Genomic DNA, 20,602 nt, shown 5'->3' on the forward strand with positions numbered 1-20,602 from the left:
GGATGCAGGGAGCCTCTCTCAAGAGGTAGGTCTCTCTTGAGGTGAGTCTTTTCAGAAAATCCAGGAAAGGAGTCAGCTTTTTCACTCACCACATGTCAGTCCAAAGGGAGAGATTTAAGGACAGGAAAGGTCTCAGGTCCAGTCAGCAGATTCTACACCAGCCTCCAACTTGAACTCAGAACTCCAGAAGTCAAATTTCCCACAGGAAGTTGTCACTCCCTTTTAAAGACACTTTCTTTTGCATCACTTACTGTGCCTTCCTCCATTTTTATGTGTACCAATTACAGTTGAAGCTTTGCTTAGGACTGCCCAGGGGGCAGTCATTTTGATTCTGAATCATCACTCACTATTGCACACATAGGTCACAGACCTCCCCCACTTAAGTGTGAATGGGCTATTTACACTTTTGGTAATTAAATGTAAAAATGAGCAGGGGAGTTCATTTAATCTTCACAATCAGGGGAGAGTTAATTAATTTCATTTTCACAATCAGGGAAGAGTTAAATTTAATCTTTATAGTATCTACTGGAATTGCATCAAAATATTTAAAGAGAAAAATTGAATTGGAAGAAGAAATAGGTATTAGAACTTTAATAGTGGGGGAATCTAACTGTACCACTTTTATATCTAGATTAATATAATCAGAAAGTAAAAAAAAATTAAGGACCTGAATATAACTTAGAAAAATTAGAGATGATAATACTCTGGTGATTACTGAATGAGAATCAAAAGGAATTTATATACAGATTTATGCAGGGAACTTGAAAAAAAAACCATTTATTAGGCAATAAAGACTTTTCTAAAAATGTGGAAAAGCAGAACTACTAACTATATCATTTAGACCACTGAATTAATAAATAAAACTAGTTGTTCATTTTAAAAAGCTATTATAATATATAAATAACTAATCTGATTTTTTTAAAAGGAAGAAAAAACTAAAATTATGTAAAAAGTTTAAAAAGGAAAACTCATTTCAAAGGAATAGGAAATAAAGGAATAATAATACTTTGGACAGGTATATGCCTCCAAAACTGATAACTTAGGAAGTGAGAGAATACTTACAAAAATATAAAATACTCAGATTGATATAAGAAACAGACTATTTCAGTAACACAATATCAGAAAAAGAAACCAAATGAGCCCTAAGGGAAATCCCAAGGGTGGAAAGAGAACAGGGAAAAAGGGAACAAAATGATCACTTTTTCAGATATGATTATTTGCTTAGGAAATCCTAAAGAATAAAGGGAAAAGTTCATTAAACAAATTAATAAAATCAGTAAAGTTATAGCATATAAAATAATTATACATAAATAATCAGATTCCTATATGCCACCATCAACTAGGAAGAAGACCAAGAAGAAGAAATTTCATTTAAAATAACCTTATCATGTCCCAAGTCTTTTCTTCTTCAGACTAAAAATTGCCATTCTTCCAGCTTTTTCCAGGTCTCCCATGGTCTTCAATCCTATCACCATCCTGGTTATTCTCCTCTGAATGTATTTCATTAGAATAGATAGAATGAATGTATTTCATTCTATTAATGTCTTTCTTTTCCAAAAGTGAATCTACCAGGACAAGATACATTGGAATTATCAATCAATCAGCATTTATTAAGTGCCTACTGTGTGCCAGAAAATGTGCTAATCACTAAACAATCATCTATCTTGTTCTAGATAATCTTGCCTTTCTTAATGAAGTCTAAGGTTGCATTAGCTCTTCCAGTTGCTATATCATTGTTGACTCTCAGCCATTCGTTCTCTGTGATTTCTTGTCTTCTTTTTTGCTCTGTAAATAAGTAAATGAGTTATTATTGTAGGGACTAAAGATTAAGGTATGATCCCTGCTTCTCCCTCCCAGAGCTTACTGTTTAGGACTTGTATATCAAACTCTTCTTTCCTAAGCATTAGTCTTAATACTTATCTCTACCTTATGTGTTCATGGTTCAGTCTGAATGATCCTTATTTATATTATTGGCATTTAGGACAAATGTCTGAATACACTGAAAGACCACCCTGGTCTTTTTACTCTGTAGCTTCTCTTAGAATCCCAAGTGTCTCCCCATTTCTCCAACCCCAAGATCGTCCTCCCTATGGCAATTTCACCCCAGTAGTACCAGGGATTGCTTTTTTTGGAGGTAGTTTTCTTCCACAATCCCAACTTCAATATTTTTTAAACATAGCTGTTTGGAGGCAGGCGAGGCAGGGAGAGGACTTGAAGAGAAGACATATCCTATAGCTCAAGATCTTCCCCCAAGCATTTATTCTCTCTCCTATTCCCTCCAGTTCTCTAGTCCCAGGGCTTGAAGCATGGACTGAAAAGCAGAATAAAGTGGGTAGAAGTTCGGAGTCCCCATCAGCCCTTTCAGGAAACAGAAAAGTTCTTCCTGGTGCCCACAGTGAGAGCCTAAGTACACCCACTCAAAACGTTGTATTCCATATGCAAATAGACTTTTATAGATTCTGTAACTCTCTCCCTTCCCAGAGACTTGCAAAAATACTTAACCCTTTCCCTGACAGAGTGGAGGCAAGTACTGAATGGTCTTGCCTGGAGAGAGAAACCCTGTGCCTTTCTTTGAATGCTCTAAGGGCTGCTTGTTTTCCAGTCATTAATCATCCTCTTCAGCTTCTTTTTACTCCTCTTAGGCGCTCTCCTCATTGTCTAAGTACTCTCCCAGGTACTTAAACTTCCCTAACTCTTCCTGCCACCAGTATTAGATGTTGACTTTGAATTTTGCCATATCACTTTCAAACAATTGTAAGACTTAGCATTTATTGGGGGGGGGGGGGCAGAACATTGATCTCCTTACACACCTGGTTGTCAGAAATCAGCATCACTGCATTTTTAAAGTTTATTTAATTAATTAATTTAGAATATTTTTCCATGGTTACATGATTCATGTTCTTTCCCTCCCCTCCTCCCACCCCCCTCCCTAAGCCAATTAGCAGTTCCACGGGGTTTTACATGCATCACTACATTTCTTGATGCTCCTCAAGAAAAGAGGTTCCATATAGGGGGGAAAATGCTCCAAGAGCCCTGCATATAGGCCAGTAGTGAATGTAGTTGCTTTGTTGCCATCCAGGATGTCATCCATTTCTGTATATGTTCTGAGCCATTCCTTCCTAGTTCACTTGATTCTTAGTTCTTTTGGGGAAGGAAAGATTAGCCTCACCTCCCAGTTTCTTATCAGACTGGTGCAGATTGTCTGTATACTCTTCAGATGGAAGCAGCCATCATCATCACCTTGTTCTGCCAAAGAAAATCTAGTTAAGCTTTCCAGGTACAAGTGGTATCCTTCAATTTACTTTTCCTCATGTTTGCTACAGAAAAGATGGAAAGATATTTTTGCATGTCCACATATTTTTGTGGGCTCTTCTATTAGGGTTTCTTTGAGTTGTAAGCCCTTCTTGGCAGTCTTTGTTAAGGAAAAGCTGGGGGGGGGCAGTTAGATGGCTCAGTAGATAGAGATCCAGACTTAGAGTCTAGAGGTCCTGGGTTCAAATTTGACTTCAGATACTTTCTAGTTAGGTGGTCCTGGGCAAGTCACTTAACCCACATAGCCTAGCCCTTATTACTCTTCTGTCTTGGAACCAATACTTAGTTTTAATTCCAAGATGGAAAGTAAGGATTTAAAAAAATGCTTGGACTTAGACCTGATGCTTCTAATACCTGCTTCCTCATATTTTACCTGTGAGATTTGGGACCTCACAAGGGCTCATGGGATTAGATTTGCAAGGGTGTTCATCACTAATTCAAACTGGTTCCTTCTTTGCTTTCCAGCAGCTCTTTCCTTCCTCTCCTCCACACCACTGTGCAATGAACTCTGGACAAGTGGTCTCCTTGTTGTCTGGCAAGATTAGAATTATGACTTGTTCTTCCCACAGCTGTAACTTGAACAATTAGTTTTATAAACCACAAAGTAGAATTCTCTGCTTATACCTATTAAATTAATCTTATATTCTCTTTACTAATTCAATGTAAAGAGCCCAAATTAGGGGAAACTGTTGATATCATTGTCAACTTGAAATTTTCAGTCCTCTGTGATCCCACTTCAGGTTTTCTTGGGAAAGACACTACAATGGCTTGCTATTTCCTTCTCCAGCACATTTTTATCAAATAGGAATTGAAAAAAACAGGGTAAAGGGACTTGCCCAGGGTCACACAGCTAGTACGTGTTTGAGGTCAGATATGAACTCATGAAGATATACCTTCCTGACCCCAGGGTCTGTGCTCTATCCATTGCACTATCTGATTGCCCAAATTAGGAGAAACTTATCTTTTTATAGCTTATCCTTACTTTTGCCTGGGCCCATGATGTTCCTGTTCTTCATGATAATGTGGAACCCTCAGATTGGGCAATATTGATACATCTGAGAAAGAGAAATCTACAACAGATAATAGCCACATTCCTCTAGTTCTTTGTACATGTTAACAAAGTTAATATATTAGGAAACAAAAGTTAAAGAACCCTAATTAGGTGTCAGATCCCTCCTCTGCTTCAAGCTGGCAACCCCAAAAGGGCAGCCACAGCTGTGGTTCAGGATTGGTGATCTAATCTAGTCTCTCATATCCATGTCATAGGACAAGTCCTTATTATGAGATGTGGTGGGTAGCTCAAGAAAATGTTTGATGGGAATATAACAGGGTTCATAATATATATCCTTCCCATTCTGCCTACTTGGCATATCATTGTTTTTCACTTTACTACTCAACAGAAACTGCTCTCTTCCATGATCTTAATTGCCAAATATGATGGTCTTTTCTCAGTCCTTACCTTTCTTGATCTTTCTACTGAATTTAACAATGTTAACTACCCCCTCCTGAATTTTCTCTTCTCTCTGGGTTTTCATAAGACTACTCTTCTTATTTAGTCTTTTCCTTCATGTCTGACCTCCCTATCATGTTCCCTAATCACAGAATTCCCAAGTTCTCTCCTCCTCTTCTTCGCCCTTCTGTCTCTGTCTCTGTCTCTGTCTCTGTCTCTCTGTCTCTGTCTGTCTGTCTGTCTGTCTGTCTGTCTCTCCCCTCCATGAGATCCCCTGAATTTAGCTTCCCATTCTATATAAATAACTGACAAATCTATAGATCCAGCTCAAGGCTCTCATGAAATTTAGTTCTATAACAACTACCAATTGGTCTTTTAAATTAGATGCCTCTGAGACCTCTAAAACACAATATTCCCCAAGCAGAATTTATTGTCTTTCCCAAACTTCTTTGTTGTAAGGGGGTCTCCATTCTTCTATTATTCCAGATTCATATCCTCAGTATTATCTTCTCCTCCTCACCCCCCATATCCATTCAGTTGCCAAATCTTGCCATTTTTTTCTCTTTAAACATCCAACCCTTCCCTTTACATACATAGCCACCAGCCCAATTCAGACTCTATCAATACTTTCCCCTCTCTAATCCATTCTCTAAGTCTACCAAAATGATTTCATTAAATGCCAATCTTGTCACATTACTCCCCTCCTCAGTAAATGACACTGGCTCCTTGTGAGACCTAGGATCATGTATACATGCTTTTGTTTCTATTTTAAAACTTTTACAATGTTTCCCCAACCTATCTGTCCAGCTGTGTTGTATTATTTTTTTTTCTGTGTTCCAAAATCTAACCAAACTGGCCACCTCTCTGTTCTTCACACGTGGCGTGCCTTTCTCTTATCTGTCTCCCATGCCACATGTGCTCGCTCCTCATCTCTGCCTCCTAATATCCTTCTCTTCCTTCAAGGCACAACTCAAACATTACCTTTTATCTTCTTTAGAAGCCTTTTCTGATCCCCAAACCACTCATACCCTCTCTCCCTGTTTTATTTAGACCTTCTCTAGTGTAGGATGAGAAGGAAGGAAGGAAGGGAGGGCAATATCTTGGAACTTAAAATGTAACAGCAAAAAAAAAATCAAGGTTAAAAAAAGAATAGGGGCTGTTGGGTTTTTGCCATTGTAATCTCAGGATTTATCTCAGTATCTGGAATATAGAAACTTTTAAATAAATGCATATTGGTTGATGATTGATTGGATTGAAATATCTCTAAATCAATCTCCTCATTTTACATATGAGGAATCTGAGGCCAAAAGAGATAAATTGACTTGTCTTAGGCGGCACATATAGTTAAAATGGCAGAACCAGGAGGATGTTTTTAGTCTTTATTTTTTTAAACTTCAAACCACCCATTTCTGTTTTCATCCCATCATGCTGCACTCTTTTCTTTTGCTTTTGGCTAGTTTTTATTGCTGAGTAGTGAGTTTGTTTATTAAGTATATGTCCCATTTCTTTTTTTAATATATTTTTCTTTCATTAAATATTTCCTAATTACATTAAATAATTTTAACATTCACTTTTTAAATTTTTGAGTTCCAAATTCTCTCCCTCCCTCTAACCCCTCCTTTACTGCTTGAGAAGGTATACAATGTGATATGGATGCAAAATGTATTTCCATATTAACCATGTTACAAAAGAAAACATTCAAAGACAATGAGAAAAAGTAAAGAAAGTGAAAGAAAGTGGGGCAGCTAGATGGCTCAGTAGATGGAGAACCAAACCTGGAGATGGAAGGTCTAGAGTTCAAATTTGACCTCATAAACTTCCTAGCTGTACGACCCTGGGGAAGTCACTTGACCCCAATTGCCTAGCCCTTACCACTTTTCTGCTTTGGAACTAATACCTAGTTATCAATTCTAAGGCAGAAGCTAAGGGTTTCAAAAAATAAAAAAAGTGGGGAAAAGCATGTTTTAATTTTCACTTAGATTCCATTAGTTCCCTGTCTGAAGGTGCATAGCATTTTTCATCATGAGACCTTTGGAATTGCCTTAGATCATTGTTTAATCATAGTAGATAAATCAAATTCACATCTGATCAATGTATGATATTTCTGTTACTGTATACACTGTTGTCATCTTCTGCTCACTTTACTTTTTATCAATTCATATCACTTCTCAGATTTTTCTGAACCCAACACAATAGTATTCCATCACAATCATATACCACAACTTGTTCAGCCATTTCCCAGTTGATGAAGAAATAGTTCTTGTCTCTTTTCCTCTCTGGTCTCTGGGCTCATCATTGTGTAAGGTGAATATAAGGAGGTTCAAGACTTCTAGTGTCAAGGACTCCACTAGCTCAAATGTAATAAATCTTTATCATAGAGGCAATATGTTGAGGAGGAAACATTTGACCTCAGAGTCAGGAATGATCTTCCTTCAAATCCTGCTTCCAATATATACTAGCTGTCTGACCTGAGCAGGTGACTTAGCCTCTGTGTCTAAAGCAACTTCATAAGACCAAGTTGCAAAGAAGGGAACCATTTTGCACTGGGAGAAACAATTTCTTATTAGGAATGCATTAAAAAATTGAGACGTTTTTTAGAGAAAAAAATCTAACCCCCATCATTAATTATCTCTTCTTTGTGTAAAATGCCTTGGAGAGACCTGGCTGAGAGATTTAATGGAATCAAAAAAGAAATTCTTACAGCAGTGGCTAAGGGTTATATGTAGAAACAAATATTTTTAGATATTTCTCTTTGGAGCTATGCAGTGATGGTCCAGTGGGATGGATACAGTCCCAAGGCCACCTGGCTTATAGTGTATTTTGGGATCACCTTAGGTATTTGTCACTATATTCCTTGTTATACCAGTGTGTCAATTATGTAATTGTAAGATCCATAAAGTGGGAAAAAAAGATTTTCTATAGCTTGCATCTTGTCATGGCTTCCCTTCACACCTATACCTCTATCTTGGTCTCTATTATCTTATGGGAAGGTTGACTTTTCCTTTTTCCTGAAGAATCTCTTATCTTTTTCATATCTCTATCACATTCCCATTCTATCACCATATCCATTATTTCCTTTAAGTTTGTTGACATCAGCTAAAACCAACCAACCATAGATTTTGTGTTTTGTTTTGCTCTTACTTTCTCTTTTATTAACAACTCTAAGACAAAAGGACAAGGGTTAGGCAAATGAGGTTAAGTGACTTGCCCCAGATCACACCGTTAGGAAGTGTTTGAAGTAAAATTTGAATTCAGGTCCTCCTACCAATCAGTCATTGTTAAGTAATATCATTAACACCTTGGAAATTAGTAAATGCTACAAATCAGGACTAGATTAATGATTTTATTGATTATGTAGGCTCAATAAAATGATAGAGAAGATGTTAATAATGAAATTTTAACTCAAAAGTGCATCATGGATACATTTTTTCCTGCTCTGGAGAGACAGTTGTTAAATATTTGGCAACATATCACTGCTCATTCCCACCTTCTTCTTTACTCTTCCCCCTTTCCTGTACCTTTAGTAGACTCCTTCCAATATTAAGTCAAGCTGCAATGGAGCAAATTTCTTCTAAATAATTTAGCCTCACCTTCATGCCCTTAAGCATATCCTTAAGCATATCCCTTGGTGGGAAGGGACTAAGGGAAATATATAGAGGGTAAGAAGATGAATAAACTTGGGCTAGATGACCCATTTGGTGACATACTTGAATTCTTCACTTTCTCTCACTCCTCCATACATTTGGGATATTTGGGACAGGATAGAATGTGATTCATCCTTTGTTGGTTGGTCAGTTCTATACCTTTTCTTCCTGTCATGTCCCCAAGCCAGTACATTTTGAATGTCCATTGTCTATAGAGATTTTTTAACTGTACAAAGATGTAGTGCTTGCCTTAAAAGAGCTAAAAATCTATCTAGGAAAATACAGTCTGTAAACAAGAAAAATTATTGTTCTACAAATATTTATTAAGTATTGTGTTCCATGCATTGAATTCACACACACACACACACACACACACACACACACACCCCAAATAAGAAAGTGCTGATTGCTGGAGTGTAAATAGAATATATTAGTGCTCAGAGGACAAAAGAGGAATGAGTGACCAAAGTGAAATGGGATTAATCAAGTAGTTGTAGTGGATGTTTTTAAACAGGGGAATGACATGACCAAAGTTGTATGTCAGGAAGATTACATTCACCTTTCAGTTGAGTGTAACCTTAGTGGAATTGAGTTTGCATATTTTAAGGTGGAGGGGTTTGGGAAGAGGAGAAGAAAGCATTTCAGATGGGCGAAAGACTTGTTCTAATGTATCTGCTTAGCATTTTCTTCCTCCCTCCACTACTTCAACCATTCCTCTCAGGAATAATCTTCCCTGGACTATAAACATCAGTAAAAACCTATCTTTACTTCCTTGTTAACAGGGAATTTGCCAAAGAAAGAGAGAGAGTGGAGAACCGTAGAGCCTTTATGAAACTGCGGAGACAGCAACAAATTGAACGGGAATTGAATGGGTATCGAGCCTGGATAGATAAAGCAGGTAAGAACCAACAAGAAGCAGAAATTTGGATGTTTTACCAAATCATTTTTGCTTCCTTGCTATTCATAGATTATAGCATTACACTCTAAAGAGAAAGGAAGAGTAATAAATTCCCTGCCCTCAAAGAGCTCATAGTCTAAGGGGATATAAATAATTACATAAAAGGAGTTCAGCATTTGATGGGTCATAGTCATATCAGAGAGACCCATGCTGTTTTATTTTACAAAGTCAACACATTCTTAAACTGCAGGAAGTTATAAAATACTGGATATTGTGTCTTCAGACTCCCTGGTACCATTATGGCTCCTATCCGATCAAGTTGATGGCTCTATCTCCATATTTGCTACATCAAACTTCCCAGGGAATAAGAAACTTAGTTCTGGCGGAGACCCAGAAGCTAAGTGAGTGGATAGAAGTGAGATTTTTATTTTATTTTTATTGTCATGCAAAATACACTTCCATATTGGTCATTGTTGTAAGAGCATAATCATACATAGCCAGAACGCCAGCACTGATGTGAAAGATGACTCCAACAGTTCTTTCTCTGGAGGTAGATAGCATTCCCTGTCATAAGTCTTTCAGGATTGTCCCAGATCATTCCATTGCTGGGAGTAGCCAAGTTTTCACAGATAATCATCATACACTATTGCTGGTATTGTGTTCAATGTTCACCTAATTCTGCTTATTTCACTCTGCACCAGTTCCTGCAGATCTTTCCAGCTTTTTGTCTGAAACCATCCTGCTTATCATTTCTTATAGCACAATAGTTTCCATCACCAACATGTGTCACAATCTGATCAGCCATTTCCCAATGGATGGACATTCCCCCAATTTCTAATTCTTTAACACCACAAAAAGGGCTGCCACAAATGTTTTTGTATAAGTAGTCCTTTCCCTTTTTAAATTATTTCTTTGGGATACAGACACAGTAGTGATATTATCAGATCAATGAGTATGTACAGTTTTATAGCCCTTTGGGCATAGTTCCACATTGCCAGGAGTGGGGTTTTCAAGAAGACACTATAGAAATTTTATCCATGTTTTGCTCTGCTTAGTGAGTGGTCTAGTAGCAGAAAAATTGTCCAGGTTTGGGAAAGTGGTTGTGCATCAGCATGTCTGTATTAACACTAAGCTACCAATGTCTGACTGAAATGACACTGAACTTTATGAGTAGAGCCATTTTTATTTATGTCAGTATAAACTTTATACCCCTTTGATTTTCAACTTTGGGTTGTCATCTTCCTGAGCAAATGTTAGGTTTCTTCATGACAACCAAGTATCAACTTCTCTGCTCCTAGAGAACAGAGGTAATACAGACTTGTTGTTTTCCCTCAGTAACTTATTTTCAGTCATTAGACATTTGTTTATTTCCAACTATTTGAAAATCACTATATTTAGTTCTGTTTAGCACACAAAGATGAATAAGACAATCCTTGCCTTCAAGAAGCTTATACTTAATAGGGAAGATTGGTGCAAATAACTATAACCTAAGGCAGAAAGAAGGGTAAGAGAGGTCCAAATTAAATCCTATTAGAGTATTGAGTAAAGGGGATTTGTTTCTGGCTGAGAATATTATAAAAGGCTTCCTGAAGGAGGTAGCAGAGAGGTCTAGCAGCTAGAAAGAAAGACAAAGGAGTTTGGTCCTTATTTTGTAGGTGATGGGAAGCTGCTAAAGGTTTTTAAACAGGGGGACCACATAACCAAAGCTGGAAGATTTTGCTTACCTATCAGTTAAATTAATAACTAAAAATGTAGTTTTGAAACACAAGTGAAAAGATGGGTCCAGATATTTAGATTTGGAAGTTATTTAGCTAGAGATGAGGAAGTAAAGCTGAAGGAATGGGTGAAATCACTAAAGATGAGGGTGTAGTGAGAAAAGATAATCAAGCATAAAACCTGGGAGAATAATAACATTTAGGTCCCCAGATGAGAAAAAGAAAGAGGAGGAACAGTGTTGGGTGATAGTGAAGACAATCAAGGGAGCGAATTCTGGAAGAAGGGACAAGTCAATTATTTAAAATGCTATTGTGGTATATGATGGCGATGAAATACTATTGTGCTATAAGTAATGATGAGCAGGATGATTTCAGTAAAAGCTGGAAGGATCTCCATGAACTGATGCAGAGTGAAATAAGCAGAACCAAGAGAACATAATACACAGTAACTGCAATATTGTGGAACAATCAAGTGTGATAAACTTTGCTACTAACAGCAATAAAAGGATTCAGGACAATTCTGAGGGACTTATGAAAAAGAATGCTATCCACAGCTAGAGAAAGAACTATTGGAGTAGGAATGCAGATGAAAACATTTGATTTCTCACTTGTTTATTTGGGTATATGTTTTGGGGTTTTGGTTTTATGGTATGGTTCACTTATAAGAGTGAATAATATGGAGATAATAAACTAAACTACACTAAAAATAAATAAATAAAATGCTATTTACTAGTCAATGAAGAAGAGAATTTTTAGAATAGGCTTTTCAGTTAATGATCAGATGTCATGGGTGACATTAGAGCAAGCAGTTTCAAATGAGTATTTGTTGATGTTTGGCTTTTTGAGTCTATTGAGGAAAAGGATATTTAAGCCAAGTAGTAAAGGCTGAAAGTAGTAAAGATCTTATAGCCTCTTCCCTTCCTTGCAACCAGCTAGGTCCCAGAAGAGCCTTGTTTTGCTTGTCCATACAGAACAGAACACAGGACTGCCACACTTCTAAAGCAATAAGGACAGCTAGGTGGGTAGTGGGTAGAGCACTAGACCTGGAGTCAGGAAGACCTGAGTTCAAATTTGGCCTCAGACACTAGCTATGTGATTTTAGGCACCTGCCTGCTTCAGTCTCCTCATCTGTAAAATGAGCTGGAGAAGGAGCTGGCAAACCACTCCAGTATCTTTGCCAAGAAAAGCACAGAAAGGGGTCATGATAAGTCAGATGACTAAACAACCAAATAAAGAGGGCAGAACAAGGAATAATGGATGTTACAGAGGGACAGATTTATGATTGATAGAAAGAAAAACTTAATATTGATTACAACTATACAGAAGTCCAATGGGCCAGACAGGAAGTAGGGGCACCCTTATTAGAAGTCTTCAATCAGAGATTGGATGGTTGCCTGTTGAGGAAGTAGCCAGGTTTATTTTTCAGGTATAAACTAGATTAAATGGATTCTTAAGTTTCTTCTAACTTTGAGTCTCTAGAATTCCATTAAGCTAAGCCATGGAAGGATTTGGATTAAGGGCGATATTTAATAATTATAACAATAATACTAAGGTTATCATACTTTAAGCATCCAAAGCATTTTATCATCATGATCTTGGATGAACTTCATGACAACTCTGTAAGACGAGTATCATGTATATCTAATGAACACAGAAAGAAATATCATTTCTAAGTTGAGAAAACTGAGCCTCAGTGATGTGAAATGTCTCATCTATAGTCATAGAGTGTCAGAGGCAGATATGAACTCTGACTCTGATTCCAATCCTCTATCTACTATCTCATGCCACCTTTCAGCATTGAGTATATTTTTATATGCATCAGTACATGAATGATTGAATATTTCATTCTAAAGCCAGGCATAAATTACTTTAATATTATCTCCTATTTGAAATCACCTGTATCTCATCTCTAGTTCCATTAGTATGAGGAATTGAAAATTGGCTGTACTTTCATTCCATCCTTTTCCCTTCATCTACTATTATGAGGGTGGGATGTAAAAATGAATCTCCTTACATATTTCTCAAATGGAAGACTGGTCCTTTGCTAAGATTGAGTCTGTTTCCCTGTAAAGCCAGACAGTTGCTTTACATGCTCCAAGTGTCTTGATTCCCTTCTGTTTGGATCCCATCTGACAAACACACAGGTCACAGGTATTGAGTTCAAGGAGAGGACTAAGGTTAGAATCACAACCCTCAATTCCATAATGGCCCTAGGATGAATAAATCAAAGTAGCATGCTTTTCTCTGGCTCTTACTGCTTGATGGTTCAAGTCTCCTTCTGGTTGGCAAAAGCTGACTTTCTCCTCTTTCTAAGAAAAACACAAAGCTGATATCAAACTACTCTTTCTCACCCTTCCCATCATGAGTGAACATAAGTGAATCAGAGACATATGGGTTGCATTTCCCTGGAAATTTATACATGGTTGAAAATGAACAGAAAAGGAATACTTGGCAGTTTAAACTGGAGAGGATTTTCCTTAGACATAGAACACTTGAGCACAATTCTGAGATAATGGACAACTAGCATATATGCTTGTCTATTTGCCTCAAAGCCTCCCCCCTCCTCCACATAGCTTTCACCTATTTACTGAGTACTGTAAAGAGAATTTCAGAAAACAGTACAATGAATTGGCTTGCAAAAAATATTTAAAGTACCATAATGTAATAACAGTAGCATGTTCTCTAAATATATTATCTGACTCTAAAATCTCTCTTAAATGGATATCCTACCACTCATTCTTGACCTTTGAGTTGACTTAAGAGTTTAACTAGAGGGTCTACTTTTTAAAAGAAAGCCTATCAATCTTATGACTAAGTATAAAAGGCGTACTTTGTGTAAGCATCAAAGCCATAACACGTTTTGCTTCCTGGATAATATAGAATATACATGCATATAAGCAGGATGGAAATATAGTTGTGATTTTCTTTCATATTTCTACAGTTTATCAATGTTTTAACTAATCTATTTAGTAAGTTCTTTAATATATATTTCTGGCAGTTGCAAATGCTAGATTAATATGTTTTCTAGCACCATGACCTCTGGGATGAGCATAGGTCAGAACTGTACCACTAGCTAGTCAGTGAGTAAAGTAAGAAAGAGCCAGGGCTCTGGAGTAGAGATTATGAATTCAAATCCCACTTCTGATGCTTATTACTTATATGACCTTAGGCAAGTCATTCAATGGCATTACTGAGCCTACGTTTCTTCATCCATTAAATGAGGGGGCTAGATAAAAATGACCTTTTAGGTCTCTTCCAACTTCTAGATCTATAATCATAGTATCCCCCTAGATTTGGGAACTCACCAGATTTCTGTTGACATCTTTCATAGCAAGACTATCAATTAGTCAATCATCATTCTTTTTTCCCTCATTTCTTTTTTAATTAAGAAATTTTACTTAATTAATTAAGAATATTTTTCCATAGTTACACGATTCATGTTCTTTCCCTCCCCTCTACTCCCCCATCCCAGCCAATGTGAAATTACACTGGGTTTTACATGTATCATTGATCAAGACCTATTTCCATATTATTGATAATTGTACTAGGGTGATCTCTTAGAGTCTACATTCCCAATCATATCTCCATCCACCCATGTGATCAAGTAATTGTTTTTCTTCTGTGTTTCTACTCCCACAGTTCTTCCTCTGAAAATAATCATTCTTAATCAGTATATTCAAGAGCATTTATTAAATGTCAACTATATTCTTGGTTTTGTTCTAGGTACTAGGGACTTTGTACTAGTCACTGAGGAATATATAAAAGAGTAAAGAAAAAGACCCTACTTTAAAGAAGGTTACATTTTATTGGTGTAGACAGTAGGTATATAGATATATGCATTTATACTCTCTCTCTCTGTGTATTTGTACATATAATGATAACAAAGCCAATACCTTATGGTTAAATCCAAGGTGGTTAGAGAAGGAAGACATGACAGCCATTGGAGTTGCATCAGAAAAGGGTTCTTGAACTATGTCATTTGTGAGCTCCACTTTCGAGGATGAGAAGGATTCTTTGAGCCAGTGGTGAGGGAGCAACATATTCCATGGCCAGGGAAAAAAGACACAAAGCACAAGAGATGGAAGTCATACATGAGGAATAGAGAGAAGAATTTATTGTGTTTTGTCATATGTTATCCTAATCATTAGAGATACTGTGAGATTTAAAATGGTTGAGGTCTTAAACTGTAGTGATTAAAATAGTGGAAGATATAAATTGTGATAGATATAAGAGAGGGTGAGTAAATTTGACCACAGAAATATGTTTCACTACAGTGTCTTGGGTTTTAAAATCAAATATAAGGTGGTCGCCAGGGAAATATTCCCAATTATTCAAATACCCAAGTCAATTGGGTTTTATAGAGATTTTAATTAACAATACAATGAGTAATCAAAGAAAGAGAGAGAGAGAGTAAGAAAGGAATAAGTATGAAGGGCCTCAAGCCAATATGGCCTAAACCTGAGCCTTAAGAGAGAAATCAGTCAGTTTTTTAACACTCACCACAAGGTCTGACTAAACAAGGATTTTAGTGACACCAGGCCAGCGTCCTTCCTCAAAGAGTCTTCCAGCCAGAGATTGCTTCAAAGGGCCTCTCTCAAGAGCCTCCAGAGCTCCTACCCCAGAGGGACAGAGTCCCTCAGAGGAGCTCCTCAAGGAACTCTCCTTCAGAATGAGAGTCAGAAATCGAGAATCTCAGAATGAGTCTTCTCAAAATGAGTTCCCTCAGAATCTGCTCCAGCTCTTCTCTGAGCTCTTTTTTTTAAGGGCAAAATCTCCTATATCACCTCCCCTAAGTCCTTATATCTACCAATCACTGTAGATGTTTCTAAAGGACCGCCCATTTTGAATTCACAGCTGAGTAGTTTTAATCTCTTTAGTAAGTCAGAAAAAAATGCTGCTGTGTCGACAAATTTCATTAAGAAAAAACCTCTGAATAAGTTATCACCCTTTTAGGTTTAAGTAGTTTACAAGTTGCCCCACCTTTATAGGTACTTAGTATCCCATTGTATCAATTCTAAAACAGTCATGACTCAAAGAACTTCCTGTCCCTTCCATAAGCATGGATCAAAGTACTTTTCATTGTTTAGCAAGCCGTTTCTGTCCTAAAGCAGTCTTAAGTAGGGTGGAGCAGGGACACTCCCATAGTTAGGAGCCCCCACACTCAAGTAGAGTTCTCACCATCTGCTAGGGAATTTTTTTAAGTAGAAGATTCCCCAATGGAGGAAACCTCTAACATTCATAAGTCTGAGAAATTTTGAGGTTTACAATACAAAGACAAGAGTGAAGCCATATCTGCCCTGAAGAGCTTGCACTCTCCTTGTAAGAGACAATGTGTATACATACAGATTCATACAAAACAAATAAAAGACCTATGTGGAGGGAGGCATTAGCCACTCGGAGGAGAATCACAAAGGCGTTGTGTAGAAGGTAGCACTGGAGCTGCCATAGAGTAAATTATGAATCTTGAGAGATAGAAGTGAGGAGGGAGTACAAAAAGCATGGAGTCAGGAAGGCAATGGTGGGAAACAGCAAGAAATCTACCTTGCCTGGACAGCATTGTATATAAAGTAGAATAACATGTAAGGAAGCTAGAAAGGAAATTTGGAATCAGGTTGTGAGGGACTCTAAGTGCTCAGGAGAAGAGTTTGCATTTTAATCTAGTGATTACAGGGAGCCATTGAAGTTTATTGAGTAAGGGGGAGGGGGACATAGACCTGAGGTCTGTGAATAATCACTTTGGCAGCTGTGTGGAGGATGTATTAGAGTGGGAAGAGAATTAAGGCAGGGAGACCAGTTAGGAAACTATTGCAGTAGTCAGGGTGAGAGATAATGAGCACTTAAATGAGGCAGTGGTTGTATTGGTGGGAAGAAGAGGATGAACCTGGGAAATGTTTTAGAGGTGACAAAATGTGGTGATTAAGTCAATACAAAGGATGAGTGAGTGCCATAGAAGTCATGGATGAAATTGAGGTTGTAAATTTGTACATGGAAGTTTTAGGTGTGCTTGACAGAAATAGAGTATTTCAGAAGAGGGTTGGGGTTTGAGATAAGTTAATAATTTCAGTTTGGGACATGTTGAATTTGAGATATCTACAGAGCATCCAGTGTGTAATGTTCAAAAGGTAGTTAAAGAGTCAATGCAAGGTCAGGGGAGACACTAAGGCTTGATAATTAGATCTAAGAGCCAGTTGAAATAGAGATGCTAATTAAACCCACGGAAGCTAATGAGATCATCAAGAGAAAGAAGTTACAAGGAGAGGACCTGGGATAAAGGTCCCAGGATCTACTCACAGTTAGGGGCATGATATGGATGAACATTAAAACAGGGAGAAAGGGTCCAATAGATAGGAAGAGGTCCAAGAAAGATCAGGTGAATAATGCCAAATGAGACAGAGATATCAAAAGCCATCAGCTTTGATCATTAATAAGATGGTTTCATCTCAGTGATGAGAGAGACCAGGAGCCAGATTGTAAAAGGTTGAGAAGTGATGAGAAGAAAAGAAATGGAGATAATAGCTGTAGATAGCGTTTTTCCCCTCTAAGAATCTGGCTGAGAAATAAAGGAAAGATACAGTATGATAGATGAAGAGAATAGTGGAAAGACCTAGTGATTTTTTTCAGATATAATTTGAATGACTATTTAAATTGAATGTAAATGAATTCCATTTAAATATTTTCAAGTAGATCAAGGGTAGATACACCATGATGTCCAGGATTATTCTTAGGGGACACCAAGGGGTTAAATCTTTGGATCAAAATTCCCCATGTATATTATTTGTTAAACTTAATTCTAAATTCCAGACTTCCCTGTTAATTGTGTTTGTCTGGTGGGGAGATGGTCACTATTTTGGAAAAACTTGGAGGAGGTTTGAGCCCTCCTCTTCCCTATGGGATGCCTCAGCTAACCCCTGGGATCAATGTCTCATTCTCTCTCTCCAAAGAGATGTGGGAAAGCTATGGAAAGAATGGAATGATGCCTGGAAACACAGAACATAGTAGTACCTAGAAACATGTGAGAAAATTATAACTATATATGTGGATCAAGGGACTTGTTGAGTTAGGGAAGCAAATACCTGACAAACAGTTAATTTCAAAAAAGTAGAAAATATAGGAAATTTAGAAATTAAATTGTGGGGAAGTTTTTCATTTTTATTAAGATTAATTCTTTCTTTGTTTATATACACCTTGAAGGAGACACCATGTACATAATTTTGTTTTCTTAGCATATCCCCATTTATAACTATTTTATTTTCTTTTCCTACTTTCACCTTTTAGGCCCATTTTCTTTTTTACTCTCTCTCTTCCTTTTTGATGACTGTCTATGGAGTTCATTGTTCTCTTTCTCTATTGAGAAGATGTCCCTAAGGGGTTTTCATTTTGCAAAATGACTGTATTTAGAGATAATTTGCTAAACCATTTGTTTTCACATAGAGGAAGTGATGCTGGCTGAAGAAAACAAAAATTCTGGAACATCAGCTTTGGAAGGTAAGGAAATGCTCAAATTGGCTCATTGCATTTATTCCCTTCCATGGCATATTCTCTTGATTATAAAGAAAAGAAGGAACCAAAGAAAGAAAGATATATCCTAGGACTTCAGAAAGTTCATCTGTCATACAGTTACTGGTACTCTAGAATAAAGGGAATCAATTCATAGGAAAATCTGAATGCCACATAAAATATTGAAAATTGAAGCCAAGAGATGTTGTATTCTAGAGGGCATGATGTATCAGAAGTACTAGGATTAAAGCCCAGACTATGCAATGAGCATGCAAAATGCACAGGCCATGGTGATACCGCATAGGTTGAAGCTGTCTTTTAACAGCATGACTTGGCTTTTAATCATTTCAGATGGAGTGAATGGTATTGATCATGAAATCCTGAAGATGAATGCATAGATTGGTGATACTGCTGTGCTAGTTTTATATAAATTAAACTTTATAGAAGTGAGATTCTAGAGTGCTGGACAAGGAATACAGGATTCCTTTTTGCTGTAGAGATTCTAATTCTGAAACCCTTGCCTTATACTCATAGTTGCTTCAAGAAAGATGGTGGATGATAGCCTACCATAGGAATGGAAACTGACAAAATCTCATGTTAGAGAGAACTAAGCATAAGGATAGAAAGAACTGAACATGTCAATTAGAGATTGTTTGATGATACAATGCTCTGAATTTGGACAGGGTACTTTGACTATACTACATGGTCATTTCATAGATTTCTTTCTCCTTTGAATGTAGTGCTCCGAAGGGCAACCATTAAAAGGAGTCGCACTGAAGCCATGACTCGTGACTCAAGTGATGAACACTGTGTTGACATCTCCTCTGTGGGTGAGTTGAATCACATTGTGCTTTATTATCCTCCCTAAATTCAGTGAAAAGAAAGATCTTATCTTTGAGAGAAGCATTGAGAGAAAAGCCTTTAAAGGGAAACCAAACCATGTAGGGATCAGGTGGGGAACACTATAGGGTTTTTTGTATCTACTAAGTGAAAATGATTTAAAGATAATAAAAATGTGTACAGGACACCATCATTGAGAAATAGAATTTCTGTTGTTATCTGGTAATTTTTCGGGCATGTCTGACTTTTCATGACTCCATTTAGGGTTTTCTTGCCAAAGATATTGGAGTGTTTACCATTTCCTTCAGCAGCTTATTTTACAGATGAGGAATCTGAGGCAAATAAGGTTAAGTGACACTTTCCCAGGGTCACAAAGCCAGTAAGTATTTGAGGCTGAATTTAAACATAGGTCATCCTAACTCCAGGCCAGGCACTCTATTCACTGTACCACCTACCTGCCCTAGAGAAATATATCAGGATTAATAATGCAGTCTGAATTCTACCTACAAATTAGACCCTAACATATATTCTCCTTTAAAGGTATGTGCTCTCCCATATTGATATGTTTACAAAAGCCATGCTATGGAGAACGTTCTACAAGAAGATCCTAAAACGATGTTCACTCTAGGTTGATGAGGTCCTGAAGTCAATTTTTTTTGGCCAGAGAAAACAACCAAGTGGGGTAGCAAGGTGGCACAGTGAATAGAGCACCAGGCCTGGAGTTAGGAAGATCTGAGTTCAAATAATTCAGCTTTAGACATTTAGTAGCTGTGTGACTCTGGGCAAGTCACTTAATACCGTTGACCTCAGTTTCTTCATCTGTAAAGTGAGATGGTAAAGGAAATGACAAAACACATAAAGCAGTATCTTTGCTAAGAAAGTCCAACATGGGATCTTGAAGATTTGAACATGGCTGAACAACAACAATAACAGTAAAGTAACACTATGAGATAATATTAAAACTGTTCTAACTGATTTTCCTGGAGTTCTTTCCCAGTTCATACTAGAAAATCTGTCTGATGGACAAGTTTTTCTACCTCATTAAATTAGGAAAAGCTATTACTCCATAGATGAGAGAGACAGGCAGAGAGAAAACCATTGGGCATTAGAAGATAGAGGGGAAGCATATATTCATTTATCAATCATCAATAAACATTTATTAGGTAGCTAATATATAATGGGAACCATGATAAGTACTTATCCATTCATCTATCCATCCCTTTATCTAGCCATCCATTCATTTGTT

At 37.2% G+C, this 20,602-nt stretch overlaps 1 protein-coding gene across 1 annotated transcript in view; it reads left to right on the forward strand.

Moving 5' to 3' along the window:
• The window catches only part of CACNA1E (calcium voltage-gated channel subunit alpha1 E), a 667,319-nt gene that overhangs the window by 514,877 nt on the left and 131,840 nt on the right, over positions 1-20,602 (forward strand). Inside the window, exons 10-12 of the mRNA XM_056815619.1 lie at positions 9,189-9,304; positions 18,451-18,504; positions 19,257-19,346. Of these exons, the coding sequence (XP_056671597.1) occupies positions 9,189-9,304; positions 18,451-18,504; positions 19,257-19,346 (260 nt within the window). The remainder of the gene's footprint in view (positions 1-9,188; positions 9,305-18,450; positions 18,505-19,256; positions 19,347-20,602) is intronic.

Source organism: Monodelphis domestica, chromosome 2 (genome assembly GCF_027887165.1).
Source record: "Monodelphis domestica isolate mMonDom1 chromosome 2, mMonDom1.pri, whole genome shotgun sequence".
Lineage (NCBI taxonomy): Eukaryota > Metazoa > Chordata > Mammalia > Didelphimorphia > Didelphidae > Monodelphis > Monodelphis domestica.